This window comes from Poecilia formosa, unplaced genomic scaffold, assembly GCF_000485575.1.
Source record: "Poecilia formosa unplaced genomic scaffold, Poecilia_formosa-5.1.2 Scaffold274, whole genome shotgun sequence".
Classification (NCBI taxonomy): Eukaryota; Metazoa; Chordata; class Actinopteri; order Cyprinodontiformes; family Poeciliidae; genus Poecilia; species Poecilia formosa.
Window position 1 is genome coordinate 827,718 of NW_006800213.1, and position 20,588 is coordinate 848,305.

At 37.4% G+C, this 20,588-nt stretch overlaps 1 protein-coding gene across 4 annotated transcripts in view; it reads right to left on the reverse strand.

Moving 5' to 3' along the window:
* Nucleotides 1-20,498, reverse strand: part of LOC103151212 (protocadherin-15-like) — a 196,638-nt gene extending 176,140 nt beyond the window's left edge. For all 4 annotated transcript variants that reach the window (XM_016681248.1, XM_016681247.1, XM_016681249.1 and 1 more), the window contains exon 1: nt 20,349-20,498. In XM_016681248.1, the coding sequence (XP_016536734.1) occupies nt 20,349-20,481 (133 nt within the window). In that variant the 5' untranslated portion in view covers nt 20,482-20,498. The remainder of the gene's footprint in view (nt 1-20,348) is intronic.
* Nucleotides 20,499-20,588: the final 90 nt, after the last annotated feature.

The window sequence follows — 20,588 nt, forward strand, 5'->3', positions numbered from 1 at the left end:
GATTCAGCATTGTAGGGAAATAATGTCGAACCAACTATGACACAAATATCAAGAAGCTTCATGGTTTTTATGAATGGTTTAGAATAAAACAAATGAGACTGGACGTCAATATGTGAGCATTTCCTATTAGCAAGCTGAATATCAATTGGGGTGTTTAATTTTTTTCACATCATTGCATCTACCTACAATGCCCTGACACCAAATGTAAATCATTTAAACGTCTGCTAAGAGAAATTGTTGCCAAGAAAATGCAAAATCAAAAATAACATATTGCATATTATAGGGGAGGAACCATCACTGTCCAAAGTTTTCATAGCATGGGGTGCCAATTATGGAAAACATAATTCCAAATAAAAGAATATCTGTTTTGTCAGCAGATTCCCCCCGTCCCGATCACATTAAAAATAATTTTCTTTGCTTGTAAAGCTACCTCAAGTTATTTAATAATGGGTTGCTCTCAACTTTTTCTGCAATTCTTAGCAACATGAGCATATGTTTCAGTTTAAAAAGTATGCAGTCATATAGAGTCAAGCTACAAAAGTACATTCTGAAGATCTGGCAATTAAAACGACTGGAGTTCTTGTATTACGTAAACTAGACTTTGATGATTTTTTGCAAACCTGGATGTAAGTTTGTTGAAATTCACATTTCAATTTTATTGAAAGTAGCAGGAATTATTGAATAGCTGGTGATAAGCTTAGAAAAGTAGTTTACTGATTGAAGTGGAATGAAGCCAGTAGTGATATGGACCTGGTTGTATCAATTTCTAATAGACCTGTCGGAAAGCTGAAGTTGAGAGCATGGATCAGAGGTAATACAGTCACTTTGAAGTGAAATTTTGGTGGATAGTAAACAACTTCCAAATCTTTTTAAGTAAGAGTGGTCAGAATATTTGATATGGTGGTTAATGATGTATGAGAAGCATCCGGGTTTTCGTGATTGTGAAACCTAATTTCAACCAAACCACTTGCGATCTTATTCGTGTTTGCAAGATGGTTAATAAAGTTTTCTGTGGTCCACAAAGCTCTAAACGTACTTCAGACGGACTTCTGCTTTACATATTATTTACCAGATAGAATCATTCAAGTGGAACCTCAACAGTTTGAATACATTTTCTAAAAATGTATGTTTTAAATTTGATTGTTCATTTTGAAACAATCATGTACATTTAAAAAAATAATTTTAATATGTGACTCCAATGTGAGGAATGCAATGTTTTGGGCAGGAAGATGTAATATTTTCTTTTTGTACATAGGAAGTTGTCTTGCCTATGCAAATATCTAATAAAACCTTTTTAAAGTTCACAGGTACCCATGGGAATGCAGGTTATACAAATGCTAGGGAGCTTTGTTGCTACAAAAAAAGTCTCTTTCTGTAAAGTTTTTAATATATTTTGGACCCAAACTGTTGGGTAAACCAGATTTTCAAACAAAAGTTTGAATGTGCAAGCTGGAACAGAGCTAGCCGCTTCTTGGGAGCGGCTTTCAGGTCAAACGCTGCCAAAGAGTCATGATGATGAGTGACTGGTGACACAACCAGGGAGGAAAGTTCAAACAACAAGTAATTGTTTAAGAGGTGTTTTCTCACGCTCCCCTCTTTGAAGACTCAGACCTGGTGAGGCAGGCGTGTTAACAGAGTTCAGAGGGGCAAAGACCCAGAACAAATCCAAAATCTGTGAGGTTATGATCGATATCCAGGTACATGAAGCCGGGGTGGAAGAAGCATAGCTGGACACTCAAAGGCTGCGACAGATGATCACTCCCTCTTCTGAGATCAACACATATTTTTTTGCCTCAAAAATCTACTGATGAAATCGACAGATTAAAGTCGACCCACCAATAATATGCCACTAATTCACCCTGAGTAATACTAACGCACCCAAGAAAAATGCAGGTGATATGTTGAGTTTTGTTCACAACAAGCCTCATTATACTGAAAGAGGTAAGATGCATTTCATCAGTCTGTATAAAATCTGCAGCACAGTTCCCAAAGGAAATCCATGTTCATACCCATATACTGCAGGTGGATGCTGCATATTGATCATCAATTGCTGCATCCCGGCTTCAACACACCTGAATCAAAAGGCTGAGTTCCATCATCAGCATGCCATTCAGCTCGGTGGAGGCCAGGTAATGAGCCGTTTGATTCAGGTGTGTTGGAGAAAGGATGCATCTAAACGCTGCAGGATGGAAGCTCTGAAAAACCAGACATGGGCACCTCGTATCTACAGAATACCACACTTGAGCTGGTAGTTTTTTTGTTTTTTTTTCAAACATCATATCGGGGCTGCTACATTACATATTTTATTTTAAGTTCATAAAACTCTTTAGCAGAATGAATAAATGAAGTTAAATAAACACGTAGAGTCACTTACAATGTGATAAGATGTTCTTACAAAAGTTCCCGTCAGCTTAAAATTATTTTCTGTTCGATATTTACAGAATAAAAGATCGTTAGTTGAATTTAGAAATTCAGAAGACTAAATGTCGGTTCCTGAATGTATCAAGGGACACATCTGAGTAGCTACACTAGAAGGAAAAAAAAAACATATCACTGGAAACAGTACTAGACAGGAAAAAAGTAAAAAAAGGTGAACATTGATGTGTTGATTGGCCTTAAAAGACTCCAAGAAAGTTTTTTATTTCTTGGGGTGTAACCATAACAGAGGTTACCTTCATATATTTTAGATGGACCAGGTAATTCCCCTCTCTCTGTTTTGTTTGGGGCTTGTGTGAAACTAATCTACCTGAAAATGTGAGTCTCAGTTCACTTTATTATCAAGAAGATGATAAACCTGCAGCATTCAAAACATCTAAAGAGAAATATGCTGCATAGGCTGCTATCTCACCAATTGATCTTCCTAGATATTTTTCTGGCAAAAAAGCATTTAGGTTAAAATTACAAAGACAAAACAGATACTCAACGTCTGGACTAATTTGGTGCTTCTACACTGTTGTCATTGCGAACAAGCAATGCTAAGTGGAAGGATTATTGACCATTGATTAGGTGTTTTTGTTTGCTTCTGTATGCTGCTATTCTACCTGATCAATCTTTGTTTCATGCAGCATCATCTTGAAGAAGCACTTGTAATAATTTCACTGCATTATGCAGACAGATTAGTCTGCTTTCAAAATGCAGACTAAACTGCTTTTTGTTGGGATACAACTAAATCAAATGAAGACACCATTTTTGACATTCTCCATCGAATCGGACCAAGTTGCCCCTGACTATCCTGGTGTGAAAGTGACTTTAGAAGGAAGCAGAGTAATGAGGGGTAATTCGCAGTGTGCAATATACAGTGTAGTAAAACAAGACAAGACAAGAACTCTGCCCTGAGTTGAACTTCGAGAAAAATCTTGCCTATGTTGCAGAACTGGTTATGGTTCAGGATTTTGCCATCGTTCTTTCAAGGCTTTTCTAAAGGTTCATTTCAGGTCAGCAACCAGGAAAGCTATATAAACTATGGAACAACAGTCACTAGTTACATCACACTCCACCAGCTGGCCAGTGTGTGTAGGCACAGATGACAGATGTGTATCCTGTGCTTGACTGCCTTTTTATCCTTCAGTGTAAGCTGATGCCCCTCATATTTCACTAACCAGCCATTTATTCTCTATGGGGCAGCGCTCCCTGCCTCTCTCCGTTTCTCATGCTAGCTTCATCTCCTTTCCTATACCGTGTCTTTACAGCCTCCATCGTACTTTTACTTCTCAGCCCATTTTCCATCAAAAAATACAAGGAATGATAACAGAAAACCAGTTCGTAACTAAGCAGCATATGAAGACAAATAGATCACAAAGGGAGATAAATGTTTCATATGCTGAGGACACGCTGAAGCAATTTGAAATCTAGCTCTCTATACATTTTAACAGACGGCTTTTTTAATTTAAATTTTAAATATATTTTGCCTCGGTACAATTAGCACTTAAATTGGTTGCTACAGTGCTCCTGCTTTTCTCAGCTGTGTCAGCAAGCAATTCAAGATTAAGGGTTAACGGCAATGAAATGCAAATTTTCTTCTCTTTGACACTGGCAGGCATACCTTCAAATTCAATGTGCTGTCCTAGTTAGTACTCCTGAATGCAGGCACTAATGCCCTTTAAGTGTATGAAAATGTGCTTGTACCTTTTCTTTTGCGATTGTTATGCTTTTCCCTTTTTTTAACTGTAATGTTTCTGTCAAAAAGAAAAAAGGTCAAAGTGACTGAGCCTGTTTTCTGCTGAGCTGATAAAAAGCTCAATGAGAGGCAATTTTTGTAGGGATGAGGGTGAATCATTCAAGGTACCAATTTCATGAAAATTAACCTAAAACTTTTGACAACCACCTCTGCATTCAGACAATACTCCTGTCAATGAAAAAAAAAACTAATTCACATTCCATCAAACCCGTTTCTTTTTAAACCTGATGTTTATTGATATTTACAATTCAAATTAGGTCCGTATTGTTTTGCAGACACAAGAAGCAGGTTAGAGAGGCACCAAGGGCCACAGCAAACAAAGTCTGTCTGGGAAAGAAGACAAGAAACTTGACTACAAGCAGTCACTAGAGTCCGATCATTCTGTGGCTGGCTGAGAACAAGCCATGTTGTCTCAGCCCTTACAAACACACAGCTTAGCAACTGTATCCAAGATACACACACATACAAAACACACAGTCTATTCACATCACTCTATACAGTTCACACAAATGAGCCCATATGCCTTTGTGCATTGCTCACACATGCTCGGGTTACCATTAAATATACATGCTGAGGTTGTGACTCAGCATCGCACCTGGACAATGCTAACTGTGTGCGTTTGTGTGTTCACGTGTGGCTGTGTGCTGATCAAACGTTCACTAAGTGAAAAAAATGTCATAATGTTTGTTAAATTATATTTAATATTTTCTTAGGGGGAGAAAAACACCAAGGAGGGAGGGTTAAACTGATCTGCAAAAATCTAATAAAAAGCTAACGTCAGGATAAGTAAATCCACTTAGAAACTGTTACAAATGTGTAGCTTTTGCTTATATGTGCTTCATTGCTGTTATACCCTTTTGTTGAAGGAAACTAAACCTGTATACCTGCAGAAAAATCTCTTCATAAGTTTGATATGCCAAGTATGACCAGGAAGTCGTACAATATGACTTTATATCACAATATAAAGAATTTGCCTTGCTCTGATTAACTGGTATGATGGTAACTAGCAGACTTCAGGGATGACCGAACTGACTGGAAACCAGATGGGGCGGTTCTTACTGAAGGAAAAAGAAGAAATACAATAATATAAAGAGGTAAAAGAAATCATTTCCATGACTTTTTACTCAGGTTGAAGCTTTTAAACAGGGAGTGAGATTTTGGCAGCTAACAGGAAGGCTGAACATACTGTATTACAGGAAAGCTGCTTTGTTTTATCCTTTCAACCTTTGTCTGTCAAGGATTATGCTGGATTTGGAAATGTTGGCAGCCTTTCAAAATCTGAGTTAAGGGTCCACATTCTGCAGAGACTACACATGGACATGGCTGTTTGCAGTTGCTGCTGAGCTGATAAATGCTAACGTAAGATCCTAATGACAGCTTAAAATGTCAACTACCTAATTAGTTTGTCTTTGTTTTTCAAATATTTGTAAAACTCTGTTTTGTGTTTTGCGTCATCTAATTATTGCCTTACTATGTACAATAAACTATACATTAGTATAATCTGAGGAAGAATTAACACTATTACAGAGTAGAGTTATAAAATAAGGTAAGGTAATCCTTGTTAGTCACACGTGGGGAATTTAAGCTATCGTGGCAGATACAAAAGTAGCAAAAATAAACAGAAAACAGTGTAGTGTAGAGAAAACAAAGAAAAGTGTAGAAAAGCTACATAAATATAGGAATGTGAGTCTACAGGATATCTGCGTGGGGCGATGTGAGATGACATGCACGACAAATGACTGAAAAGCCAAAGAAGGCTTCTTGTCACATGACGGTAAATAACACCCCAAGGATTTGGGATCATTTTAGCCATCACCATGATATACCTGAATTGCAAAAATACTCACTTTATCACATGATCTTTCACACTGGACCTGTGCAGTAGAGGCTGATCCCATTTCGCAGAGTTTAATGTATTAGGTAGCCATCTCTAATGTATTTTCAAATCTACTTAGTGTCTAGATGGTTGTTGCCCCACACTCAAAATCAATTATAATCCTCAGAATGTGGTTTATGTGTGGCTTAAAAAGCTGTGGAAACAGTTTTTATAAAATATTGGCATTTAGATGTCACCCCTCTTTCGTAAGCAATATAATCATAAACATGATGGTATTTAGGTTGGTGTGTTTGAAGTTGGTCTTGTAGTCAGGCCCACCTAACCCGAGACCAATTCAAGACCAGAGTGCATTGAGACAGAGACAAGACCAAGACTTTTAGAGTCTGAGACCATCGTGACTGTTCTCACTCTCTTTCCAGCTGCATAAAGCCAGGCAGCACAGTGCTGAAATGTCTGCCACCATGGCAGGTGACGGAAACAAAGAGCAATGAGCTTGCTGCGTGAGCTTCCGTTCTTGTGTTTCATTTATTCACTAATTAAATAAATATCAATGTATATAATTAAACAAAATATTAATAGCTACTGCAGTGTACGCAGAGCATTACAAGAACAAAGGACGGCTCTCAGTGAGACTCCAGTCCTATCTTCTTAGTGAAGAGCCGTTCAAAAGAATCAAATCAATCAATCAAATTTTATTTGTATAGCACATTTCAGCAGCAAGGCATTTCAAAGTGCTTTACATAATTAAAATAAAATAAAAGTAAAAATAAAAACAGCATGTGACATTGAGAAAGATAATGACATTTTAAAAACATTAGACAGTGAGACAGAGAAATAAAAAGAAGTTAATAACTAGATGAAAAGTAAAGATAAAAACATTAAAAATATCAAAACCAGCAATTTAGCCATACGCAACTCTAAACAGGTGGGTTTTAAGTTGAGATTTAAAGGCCCCCAGTGTTTCAGCTGTTTTACAGTTTTCTGGAAGTTTGTTCCAAATTTGTGGTGCATAGAAGCTGACGTGAGTTAATGAAACTCACTTCACTATATTGCAGATTTTGGTCACAGCGTTGTCCCATATTTGCGAGAAGTCAGTCAACACCTACGCACAATAATTCAGCTCAGTGACAGTTTGTCCCTGCACAGCTAGCTTTGCTAACATCACGTCTACAGAGCTTACCTTTGTTTGAGCTTCTTTTCTAAGTGAGGATAAAAGTTAGAAGTAGTCCCGACCGTCTGTGAAAGCAAAGCGCTGCTGAATTAGCTGTCGCCATCGGATTTCTTTTGATTTATGTAGTGGAATTATATTACCGACGATTAGACAGACATTTTCTGCCGCTCAGAGAAAACCACTGCGCATGTCTTGAAGCGCCGCGTGCGAGTGAAAGGAGGAGGCGATGGGTGACAACGGTAACAGAAACAGGTAATTAGTAAGTCACGTTATTGCTTGTATTTTAATCCGTACGTTTTGCATGGATGTTAACTAATAAACTGGACAATATGCTGACAATTTAGTGATAATTTTACAGTTGTGCCTTGAAATAAAATCCCGAGTCCTCAATGCCCGAAACCGAGACAAGACCGAGACCAAATGATTCTGATTCTTTAAGTAATCTTTCCTGAAACAAGAAAAATAAAAACTCAATTTCAGTTATGTTCATCAATCAGCAAATCCCCATTTAGTGTGTGTGTGAACTTCAAATTTTTACTAAATATAGCACAAATGTTATGACTCTTCCTCTAAGCTCTAAGTTCAGCTTTGCCAACTGATGTAGATCCTCCATCTGATGAGTGGAGAAATTAATTACAGAGAAAACAGAGTGGCTGTTAACTTTCTGATTTAGCACTTTCTTTGTGAATTTGAAATACTTTCCAAAGTCTTTTTTAATCAGATTTCTTAATCATACCATATTGTGGAAAAAATTATGCTAATTTGAGTAAGTTTTACTTGACTGAATTCTACTTGTTACCATCTGTTACATGTTTGCTTGGCTTACTTTGAATGGAGACCAAGAATAAAAACATCTCAGGGTGGTTGAAAAAAAAGGAGATGTTATAATATGAACACACAGTGAAAAAAGACATTAATACCGGCAGGAGTTATTCCCAGAGATGTTTGTGCGGATGTTGATGGGTAGCTGAAAATATACCAAAAGAAGAAAAACTAAAGAGGAAATATTTCATTCCAAAATGTTTCATATTTTGTCACATCAGTAGACAGCCATCTTCAGTGCATTTTACTGGGACCTAATTGGTAATGTAATTAGGAAGTAGAAGGAAAAGGAAATTCAGACAAAGTCTTGTTTCAGGGAGACAGATTACAATGTATGTCACATTTTTCACAACTGAAAGTGGGAAAAACACCAAAACTAAATTAAAAGTGATCATCAATGGAATGTTTGTTTTTAAAAATTACCCAATCAATACAAGACCTGTCATGTTTTTTTGATGGTGGTTGCAAGTTTATATAATAAGAATAAGTTACCTTATAATATAAACAATATATATTTAGCACAGCATTTTGTGTGGGCATTCTCATGTTAGCCTTTTTGATCTTAATAAATATGCAAGGTGCACCTTAAAGATAAATTGTTTATGAAATGCATATTATTTAAACTGAGTAAATAAAAATGTTAAAGCATTTTGTAGGATTTCCATATTTCCTATATTTTATTTAACGCCCCTGAGTATGTTTCACTTTGCAGCCCAAAAATGCATATCCAACTGAACTAAGAAGCTAAATTCGTAAAAGCTAAAAATACCAGAGCAGACAGACTAGAAAAGGGGCGTTATTTCCTCCAAAAATTCTCATGTCATGTCCTTTTTAAGCTTCCATCAGCAGGTATACCAATCTACAAACCTCCCTGGAGTCAGATTCCTCTCTGTCTTTTCTGCTCTATCCGACCAGCCAGCCATTCATCCATCACCTGTTCATCTCTCCATTCATCCATGGAGGACAGAGAGGGTACAGAGAAGAGGAAGTTTGTTAGGGAAAATGATTTTTTGTCGAGTCGATGCTCTAACAGGAAGGCTGAGGAGAATTTGTAGAGAAAACCTGAAACGACAGACTAAAAAGGGGCCAATGTGGAGATTTGTGATGGGAGGGTGGTAGAAGAACAGTATGCCAATAAAAGGAAAGGATTGTGGAAGAAATGCAGAGTGACCTTGTTTTAGATTGATGTCTCTCAAGAGAAAATGAATTGCTAAAGTGCTTACACATAAACACACACACACACACACAAGTTCCCTGCTGAAGGGAATCACCACTTTGTCATCGCACCAGCTCATTCATTAGCCCAACTCCTGCTCTCTCTCTCCTTCACTTTCTGTCTCTTTCTCAGGGTGTCGGATCAATTCTGAGTGAGAACATGACTGAACACAGCTGACGACTGTGACGGCACTAATCAGACGAAGCTGGGCTTAGCATCCAGCCACCAATAACCTATAATGAGCTTCTGGTCATCTAAAAAGGCTACAGTCTAATACGTATGTAAGAGGTGGTGGGAGGTAATCGGTACGATGTCGGGTTAAAAAATATATCTAACTTGATAGAAAATATGTGCAGGGAACCAAATGAAGTTATTGTTTATTTGATAAACAATAAGTTTTTTAGTAACTTAATAAACTAACTAAATTGACTAATTAAATTGAGTACCAGAATTACCAATTTGAAATTTAATTCAAGAAAATAATTTTAAATTGTCACAAATGTCCTGGACTTTGAGGTATGCTGCAGTCCACAATCATTAGAAACATTGACATAGTCTTTTATTTTAAAGCTGCTATTAAATTTTCAGTGCCATTAGCTAGATGTAGCACATACAGCATAATGTATCTACATAGAGTGCACTAAAAATATATGTGATGCACTTTTTCTGTTCTCTCCTTCTTCAGTTGATTGTGTGAATTGGCTATTTTATGTCAAATTTTTCTATCCCATCTTTTTTGAATTGTTATTCCTAGCACAGGGCACTTTTCAATACCCAGCCTGCTTAAAAAAAACAAGCAAAACATGTTCAGGTAGATTTCTGACACATTAGGAAAACAAGCCCATCTGCAACAACAGCAAACTGCACCACCTATAAGTAAAGCCAACTTCAAAAAATGAACAGAGCAGATTGTTATTCCTGGTGGGATAAGAAAATGTGTAAAACGGCAACGCCATCTGTGTGTTTTTGTAATTATAGAACCTTATTATGAATATAAATGAGTAAACAATGGAAAACCTTCGTTAAAACCTCCCCCAACATGTTATCCATGTTTTCATGGTGGATGTGCTAGAAGTGGAACTATCCTGCAAGGACACAAACTTTGGACTTTTTGGAATTTTGCCGCTTTTAGCAAATAGGAACTATTTTTGGGATGAACAAAAGTCTGATAGTGATGAAAGTAGAGGAAAAGGGGGATACAAACTGAGGGAAACTGAGAGGAGGGAAGAGGTTGTGGGGAACCAATCTAAAGAAGTAGCAGTCAACGTTAGATGCACAGGAGGGAGATCACGAGTGCTTGTGGGAAGAAATGCTTGACAGAGGAATGATTTAGATAAAGGGAAATACAAGAGAAAAAGGCAGCTTCCTGATGTGATGACAGATGAAAGAGACATCAAACCACAAAGGAAAACAAAAAGAATCTGATATTAAAATGGGCTTATTACCTTACTGTTTTAAAAGTATTTGCTGCGGTGGCATCTCCTGTTTTTGCTTCTGTCACTTGCTTTTCAGATCAAACAAATTGTAATATCAGACAACGATAACCTGATCAAATTCAAAGCGCAGTTTTCCAATGACAACACTGTCCATCAAATCACACACATTACCATATACTATTTCAGTCCAACAATGCAGTGTTGTAGTACTCGAGATCGGTCTTGGTCTCGAGACCATTTTTTGATGGTCTCGTCTCGGACTCGACCGCATTTGGTCTCGGTCTTGGGCGCTGTTGACTGTGCATTTTATTTCAAGACCAGTCGAGACCGCAACTGTGAAAATATCACTAAACGTACAGCATACTGTCCAGTTTATTTGTTAACATCTTTGTTTTCACTGGATGCAAAACGCATCGATTAAAATCCAACCAATAACGTGTTTCTGTTACTCCCCCTCCCCCATCTTTCACTCGCGCGTGGCGCTCTGGGGCATGCGCAGTTGTTTTCTCTGAGCGGCAGAAGATGTCTGTCTAATCATCAGTAATATAATAGCGCTGCATAAATGATAAGAAATCCGATGGCCACAGCTAACTCAGCAGCGCTTCGCTTTCACAGACAGTGGGGACAACGTCTAACTTTTTTCGTCACTTAGAAAAGTAGCTCAAAGAAAGGTAAGCTCCGATGACGTGATGTTAGCAAACACCTAGCAGTGCAGAGACACATAAGCATTGTGATGAAAAAAAGTTGTAACTCACTGCACGGAATTATTGTGCGGAGGTGTTGACTGACTTCTCGCAAATATGGGACAACGCTGTGTCCAAATGTCTGCAATATAGTGACGTGACATTCAGGAACAGTACGATTAATCTGCTCGTCTCTTTACTTATTAGATTGGACTGGAGTGTCGCTGAGAGCCGTTGTTCTATCAGATAGCCATACGCTGTCAGGATAGCATACATGCAGTGAGTAGCATGCCCGCGCATGCGCATTAAGAAGTCCGACCGTCAGTGGAGTTATCAGTTCAGCAGAGGCAACAAGTTATGACAAAAATAAGTCATTAAATTGTTTATAATATGATAACTAGATAGCTATACATGCGTTGTCGTGGTTTCAAAGTGTATTTAAAGCAGGGTCTAGCTGCAGCTGCAGTCAACTACAACACACGCCTGTGTAAAACTCATTAACCTACTTAGCCGCTAAGTCAGGTTGCCATACAACTGTTAATAACAAAGTGTATGATGATCTACGTCATGATTCTATGTTGCTGATTAAATAAAATGATATGGTAATGACGTGTCTGACAGATATAGCCGTGAGTTCGTTCTAAGCGTATGACGATCTGACAGCGTATGCTGACCTGACAGAACACTCTTCTTTGATCTTGTAATCCTCTGCGTACTCTGCAGTAGCTATCATTATTTTATTTAATTATGTACATTGATATTTTTTTTAATTAACAAATAAATAAAACACAAGAATGAAAGAGCACGCAGAGCATGCACATTGCTCTTTGATTGTTTTCATTCAAAGTGGCAGCTGTAATGTCTGCCATGGTGTCAGACTACCTGGCTTCATGTTGTGGGAAAGAGGGTGAGAACAGTCACGATGAGCGCCTTGTGCTTGGTTACTTCTTGCTTGTTGCTCCTTGGTCAGTGTTCATAGTTGAGCATTATTTACCGTCTGGGCATTGCCTCAATTGCCTCATGTTTAATGGTACAGAGAGTGGTGGTTTCTGACATGAGCAATATAGGCAAATGCCCAGGGCGTTATCTTTTTAGGGATGGCACCAGACCACCGCAGATTGTAGCACAGAGATGGAAGCATATTGGTAAAATTTATCAAGTATTAAATAGCTATGTCTTTTTATGGGAATACTGATCTTTCAGATCAGTTTGAGAAGCAATTTTGATCATATTTCACATTTTATTGTGTCATATAGCGCGTGGTGCTGGTCTTGGTCTTGACTCGGTCTCGACTTTCCTCGGTCTTGGTCTTGTCTCGGTCTCGATACACTCTGGTCTTGGTCTTGTCTTGGTCTCGGGTTAGGTGGTCTTGACCACAACACTGCAACAATGCACTTCTACCACAGAGAGATGCAAAAAAAAATCATCAAGTTTTAGTCACTGGATACGACTGAGTTAAGTTTGACTTGGAATCAAGAAGACGTCAACATTTAATTTAAAAGTCCATATAGAAATGATAGGATCACACAGTTACTGCAGGTTTGTGAATGTGGAGGTCACCAAGTCACAGCTAAATAATGTTCTTGTTCAAACAACCAGTTTGAGTTTGGCGTCATGTTGCCCTGCTCCCATTAACAGACAGGTATGCTTTGTTCACAAAGTGATGAACATGATATGCTCACCTCATACTTAGTGGCTCACAGTGTGCCAAGAAAACATTCCCACACCATGATGCTGCCATCACCAGCCTGAGTCATTGACACAAAGCAGAATGGATTGACCCTTTGTTGTTCATAGCAAACAACAAATGCATCTGTTGAGGTTCTCCGCTGCTGTCGATTCAACATGTTGGGCATTCACACAACATGAATGTTGTGCATTGTGCGTTATAGTCTGACATAGGGTCAGACTACAATCTGCAAATCTTGGATGTAACAAGTAATTATTTGAGCTACTTTTGCCTTTGTATTATGTTGGGTTAATGTGCCCATTCTACTCTGACCTCCAACATCAAAATGCTATTTCTGTCCACATATTCGCTGCACCCTGAACATGCTCTCTCTTTCTTACTATTCTCTGTTAACCTTCTAAAGGGTTGTGTGTGAAAAGTAGCACACTGAAAAGTCATTAATATCCTGTTTATTTCCCACTCAGATGTTGGATTTTAACTTCAGTAAGTCATCTTCACCACGTCCAGACGTCTAAATGCACAGAGTTTCTGCCACTTATCTGTTGGATTTGATACCTGTGTTAACAAGTCATTGAACAGCAGCACCTGATAAAGTGGCTAGTGAGTTTTAAAAAAATGCTTTCTGCCAAGTAACAGCTTCAATTTAATATTTTTTGGAGCTGTTAAGGCTTCGATAAAAAGAGTGGTTTGATTCCTTTTGATATCTTTGTGGGAAAAACAACGAACCTCTGACATGTTTAATGGAGAAGAATAAATAAATCAACATGAACATACAATAAGAGCTGTCAAGCTAATATGTTTATTCAAATGGGTTTTAAAATTGTTTCTTTTTTGTTGGTTTTAAAAACAGAGTCAACAGCTTTGTGGAGCATTTTCCATTTTCTCCTGCGTGTATTTATTCTGTAGATATTGCTATTCCTAATATAAACCATGAACCCAAAGCAGTATCAGTGATTTTACTCAGAGTGATGCTGTCACACCAGAATGCATTGGTCACAGTGCATCCAAACTGTTCCAACATAATAATTTGTGACGACCATGACCTCCTCTTGATTCAGTGTAGTATTATGTTAAGCTATTCAAACGGGGTTCAACATATATATATTGTTTTGCTATTTTGGCTTTAAGAGGTTTAATAACAGATGTTTGTGGTAAGAAAAGTGGAGCTTACTCTTCTGAAGCAACATTACAAAAAGTAAATACTTTTCAAACATCTCTTAATCTCCAGTGGTGAATTATTATTCTTTGAAGTGCTGCAGTTTGGCTAGGTTTACAAGTCTTAATAAGCAACACCAAATGATTGTCCCATCTGTGAGATCAAAAGGACTTAAATAGAAGATGCACAGTGTTTTTTTTTGCTTGTTTTTTTCAAAAGAACACATCTTTCATCTGAATGGATCTCAGTCCAGTCAGATCTGACCCATAAAGGCTTTTATAGGTAAATACTTGTTAAGGTTTCTATTTTTATCAAAGAGCAGAAGAAGTGCAACAAACAGTGGTTCTCAAAATTTTAGAATGCATCCCCCTTTAAGGAAAAGTTGATCAATTTTATATAATTTGAAATTGCTGTATTTAAATATTTTAGATTTTCTTTCCTCATTTTGCCTTTACACAAACTGCCCATTTTTAGTCATGAATCTTTAAACAGAAACAACACTGTGCAAGCAAAAAGCAAACGTTCAATGGAGTATTGGGATTAAAATATGAGACTTTTTAAAAAAAAATTACAATAATAAAGTGATAATTATATGGAAGTAAAGTCAGAATCCATCCATCTGTTATCTAAACATCCTTGCGGGTTTACAACTAGAGGCCCATGTCTGTCTTCTGTGGACATCGGTCCACGTTATGGTTACATCAGAGTTGTAACTATAACAGAAATAAAGATGCTATATTATCAGAAGAAAGTCGTAAAATTATGAGAAAAAAGTTTGAATGAGATCAAAGCTTTGATAGAATGATCAAGATCTAACATGACCAGCTCATCGGATCTGTGTTGTTGTCTTCAAAATAGACACAGTAGTTTGCACAATCATTTTAATATCTGGGACTGATAATATTTTGAAAAAGGCTTTGTATTTCCTTGTTTATAAAACTGACTAAGTATAAGTCCACAAGGTTTTAAATATTCCACTTGAATATACCCGGACGTTCCAAAGGAAACTCTGATACTGAAGGGAAAATGGGCCACCACTGCGTGTATAGGTAAGACAATGATAAAATATTGGGCCAGTTAAACATAAAAATGGTTCACCAGGCTCAAAATAAATTGATTTACATTTCAGCGCTCAGAAATAAATTGTATTAAAAAAAAAAAATCTATGGTGAAAAATTCCTATTGCTGTTTGCTACTCTTGTACTCCTGGTGTTAAATGAAAGGAGAAAACCAAAAGCTGTCCATTGGTAAAAAAATGGAGTCAAACAAATTTGTCAGTCAGGATGAAAAAGTTTTTTGGGGGGGGCTTTCATTTTGACTAATTTCAGAATATTTTTCTTTAAAAAATGTAGAAAAAAATTACTTACAAAGTTTTATTTTTTCGTGTGTGCATTTTTTTGTTGTTGCTGCTGCTTTGATGTAATAGTATTTTGCAGAGTCATACTCTGGATCACCTGCTTTTACATAAAAAAATGTTTTTGGTATTAAAGAAAAACCCATTATATATGTAAGCATATTTCTCACAAGACAAGTTAAAATCTTGTCAGAGCCGGTTTTTGTCATAAAACATGCGAGCAGCCATATTTAACTAAAATAGCAAGGTAAAGAACAACTCACACACACTTGCCATTTTAAATGAAGTCATAATCAGCTCAGGTACAGGAGTCATAAAAACATGTTTGCATTTCTGTCTTGAATGAGAACAGTTTTTTGTCAAAATGCCTTAAGCAAAGACAAGTTTAACCTGATAATGTCATCAGAAGTTTAAAAAACGTTTCCAAGGAAAGAAACAGAAAAGGTCTTGAGCTCTCAGGCTGCCCAGCCAAATGCTTTATTTGGCACGTTATGTGGTCTCCTTTTGTGGGATTAAGGTTCATTAAAAATGTAATGGTGCTCTTCTCACCTTGGAAACCAAACATATGGCTTGTGTCTCGATGCTCCAGCCAATTACAATACAGTAGACTTATAGCGTGGCATCCAACCAGCTAATACCATTGTTTGTCTTGGGACCCAGGCTCATTAAAAACACATTGGCAATGATCCATATCATGAGACCAAAACTGACTAAAACAACATTTACTTCTCTAGAAGCCCAGCATCATTAGGATAAATACTAATGTCATGAGCAGAAATGCCATGATTATGTCAGCCACTCTGTTTCTGAGACCTGTGATTGGGTTTACAGCTGTGAGTAAATAAGCCAGTTGCGCAGTATGTGCTCTATTGGGAGACTAGTTGTCAGAATTCTTTGGTTTCAAACACATGTACAATTTCCCCAAACACTTTTGATGCAAAAATGAGCCGCTTCTATCCCACCAAAGAAAAGTTGCAGATGTTCACCTTTGGCTACAGCCCCCTCAGCTAAATGCCAAGCAGATAAATCTCAAAACCCAAAGGGTGGAATGGAAAATTAATATTCTGATAAATTGAGCAGAAAGTCAAGAGTGCATAATGCTGATCTATCCCATCAGTGATGATTTAATTTAGGTTTTAAGCTGCTCCGGTTTGCCCTTAGTTCAAGGGAAAAGGAACGTGGCAGGTTTTTCAACCTTAAAATATTCGCTCCTATTTTCTTCCTATTAGTCATTCCCACTGGCAGGAAAATGACATATACCTTATAGCAGAGAGGAGAAACACCAGAGGTGCATCTCAATAAATTAGAATATAATCAAAAACTAAATTTATTTCTGTAACTCAATGCAAAAAGATCTTATATAGACACTCTGGATACATTGGAGTTTTGAGCTGAAAACACAAAATAGAGTTTCATATGAAACCAATTAAAAGGGAGAGTAATGTTATAACCTAGTTTCTACCCACTGACCTACACAATCATCAGGAAGACTGCTGACTCGGCAGGTGTTCAGCAGACAGGTGCGTCACAAAAGGTAGTTAGACAGAAGCTGGATGCTTACAGAGTGCCGTGTCCAAGTATATTATTAGAAAGTTAAGTGGATGGAAAAAAAATTGCGGTCGAAAAAGGTGCATAACAAATACAGAACTAAACTGTACAAGTTTCACTTTTAATTGAATTTTTGAACTAAATTCACTTGTAATTGCTGTGTCCTTCATTATGACTTCACTTTTTATTTTATTTTCAGAATTGAGGTAAACATGTAAACAAAGCAAACTTGCAACTAAACCTGTCACAATAACAGATTTTGCAGGAACATAAATAATCCCAGAAGTTACTGTGATAAATGATTGAATCTTTTGTTCCTGAGACCATTTTCAAGTAATGTAGTAACGGCATAACAAAGCAAAAACACATTCTGAAAGATCAATAAACTTTAAAATCAAATAAATATTTAACTACGAGGCTGGAAGACATTTAATTTTTAAAATAAATAAACAAAAGTAAATATGAAGTCTGTCTAAACTAAACAAACTTAATTCAAATAAAACCAAAGCTCCAGACTAAGACTTTAATTATCCGGTTTTTGGTAGAAAGAGAGAGAAAAACAAAACTAGATCATCCAAATGAGATCGTTTAATTTATTATGCGATTAATTGATTTATTGTTGATTGTGGCAGGCTTACTTGCACCAACGTAGATATTTTAGTAAATTAAAATTTTCTGCTGCATTTACGTCTCCTGACCTAGCGCAAGATTGTCAGCAGATGTCAAAGTTTGAGTGTTTTTGTCATTTGAGTCTAAGAAGTCCAACGTAGAAGCAGAGTAATATTTTTACACTGAAGAAGTATCACTTCAAAACCAATCCAATGCGAACTTCTTTCTGACGTTAAACCTGATGTGCAGTCAGCAGATGTTAAACTTGATGACTTTCACTTTCACAACATCACAAACTCCAAACTTTTTCTTTTTATGGGTCGCAGCAGGACAGTGATAACAAATGGCTACGTTTCCGTCCCTCCAGACCGCCACAACCGGGTAACAAGACGGGCCTGTAGCATTTCGGCCAGGTTTGTGATACTGCCCTTGGGCACCGTGCTGTAATACATTAGGAAGTTTTACAGTCTTATCCATCACTAACAACCATAAGGGATGGGTCTGTTCAGTCGTACATTCGTTATTTTGCTCCAAAAACGCAGCCAGAGCCATAAAGAGCCATCTACAGAGACGAGAAGGAGTCCTGCACCAGATGGTGTGGCCCCTGCAGAGTGGTGATCTAAACTTCATCAGGTTTGTGAGGGGATACATGAAAAATAGGATCAACTCGAACACACAGTTAATGGAGGAGGAAACACTTTGCCCAAACCTGCTTTGTAGAAGTTTGCAAAGGCACCATTTGTATTACATTTAAAACTAAAAAAGTAGATTGCAATCGGCCCATTAAACCAAAAAGACAATAAAAATATTCCCTCAAACTTTGGCCAAAGTGAAGAAACTATACAAGGCCTGTCATCATGATTAGCCCTATTATGCCACTGCGTCTGCGAGAGACATGTCTTTCTGCTGGCTGTCACTCTGTTGCTCTCATCTCTTTTGACTGTTTCACTGATGTTCCCTCACTGCTGCCTCGGCAAACGGAGCAGCAGCCCTGAAAAGTTTGTACGGTCTGACACCTTTTACTGGTTTTATCTCGTCAGGAGTCAGGCTGATGTACGGGAGCACAAAAAAAAAAAATAAATAAATAAATAAAAATGCCTGTAGTAAAACTCAGTGAGCAACAGCTTTTATGCTTCAGCCATATGTGTATTTAATTGGCAGATCTTAATTGATTGGAGAAAAAAACTGCATTGGTTTTGCTGAATAGTTTTGCATAAAATGTTTTGAAAAAGACACTTCACTCGCCTTTAGATAATGGCAACTTAAGGCGAGTGAACAGTGGAGTATTTACCCTTTATTTTAAACCCTAGTCAGATCAAAACTTTTTTCTGAGGGAGACCTGGCCAAGACAGACAACTTAAAGTAGATTAATAAAAAAAAAAAAAAAATAGTGATTTCATTAAAATAATTTAAATAAATGCACATTCAAGACAACAAATATTTCTTAAATTTCAAATAAATCTACAAGTTCTGAAGCCTCAACTAGAGATGACAAAGTCCAGAGCTGCTATTAGATACATCCCTTCCTCTACATAACATGGATCAAATGAATGGCTCATTAGCAGGCCTCCGAGGCACTGAATGACTGCTGATGAACAAATTCACACATCCTACTTTAATAAAGACACTTCACCAAAAAACTTTTGATAAATGAAACGCATAACTTGTCTGATTGAAAGTTATAGCTCCTGATGACTTTATGAATGGGAGACAACATAAATAAGAGCAGGCACCTAACATGGCCTCATGGGAATAAATGTGCAGATGTTAAAACCTATCACTGCTCAAGGAAGACGGGCCAGGATTCTCATACACGATGCAATTATGAGTATAAAACTGAAATTATGTAAAAAAAAAAATCTTGAATCTGCACAATACAGAGCTAAACATTTTTAGAGAAGAAAAACTGGAACATTTGTTTGTAAAGCAGAAGATCAATTTAAAAATGAATAATTTTTGCACGGTACTAAATGTGACATTTAAAAAAATTAAACATTTTTCTTCTTAGAAGAATCCAGGATATTTCCAAGCTGACTACAAGCAGCTCATCATTTTGTGTAAGCCATTTACAATCTTGTGTATTCTTTGATTTCCCGAAGAATGTGATTTTGGTTTCATCTCATTTGAAAAGAGTTATGGTTTTTCTGATCGATGTAAACGGCAAACAGCAGATGTTCCATCTATGGTGCTTGCCAGTGGCACATAAAACTGCATCCGAACACTAATTAAAGCGAGTCTTTCCTCTGGCTCAGCAAAAAAGTTCATGAAATGATAAAAACTTCTTTTTTTTGGCTGTGTTGTCACAGAGCGTCACATGTGTGGTAAAACCAAAAACTTGAACTAACTTGTTGCAATTAAGCACAATCTGGAACCCAATAGGTGTGACAGACCACTGATATTACCAAAAACTGCTGAATGTTCCCTTTGTGAAAGTATCAATAATGTAATGATTTTAATTTCAAAAGGCAAATGAAAACTTGTAAACAGAAAAAACAGGAAAGTACTGAAGTAGATATATCATACATTAATGCTATGCAGGACTTGCTACAGGTAAGAACATTCAGACAGAATTGATTCGAGGAATAAAAAGACAAGACAATGAGACGAATGGGACAGGGAGGAGGACTTGGAAAGAAAGACGCTCTTTACCTTCTGTGTCTTGGCCGAGGCAGGCTGATAGCAGCAGGAGATGAAGAACTCCAGTTCTCATTACATTCATCCATCTGACCCGGCCTCGTGACGGCGGCCCCATTAATCGCGTTCCGACCATCCTCACCACCATGCTTCAACAAGCATCCAGCTGCGAAGGAAGGGGAGGAGACAGGACGACGTTAATGCGGGTTGGCTCCAATCATTAGCCACATCTCCAGCTGTGGGGGTGAAAAAGAA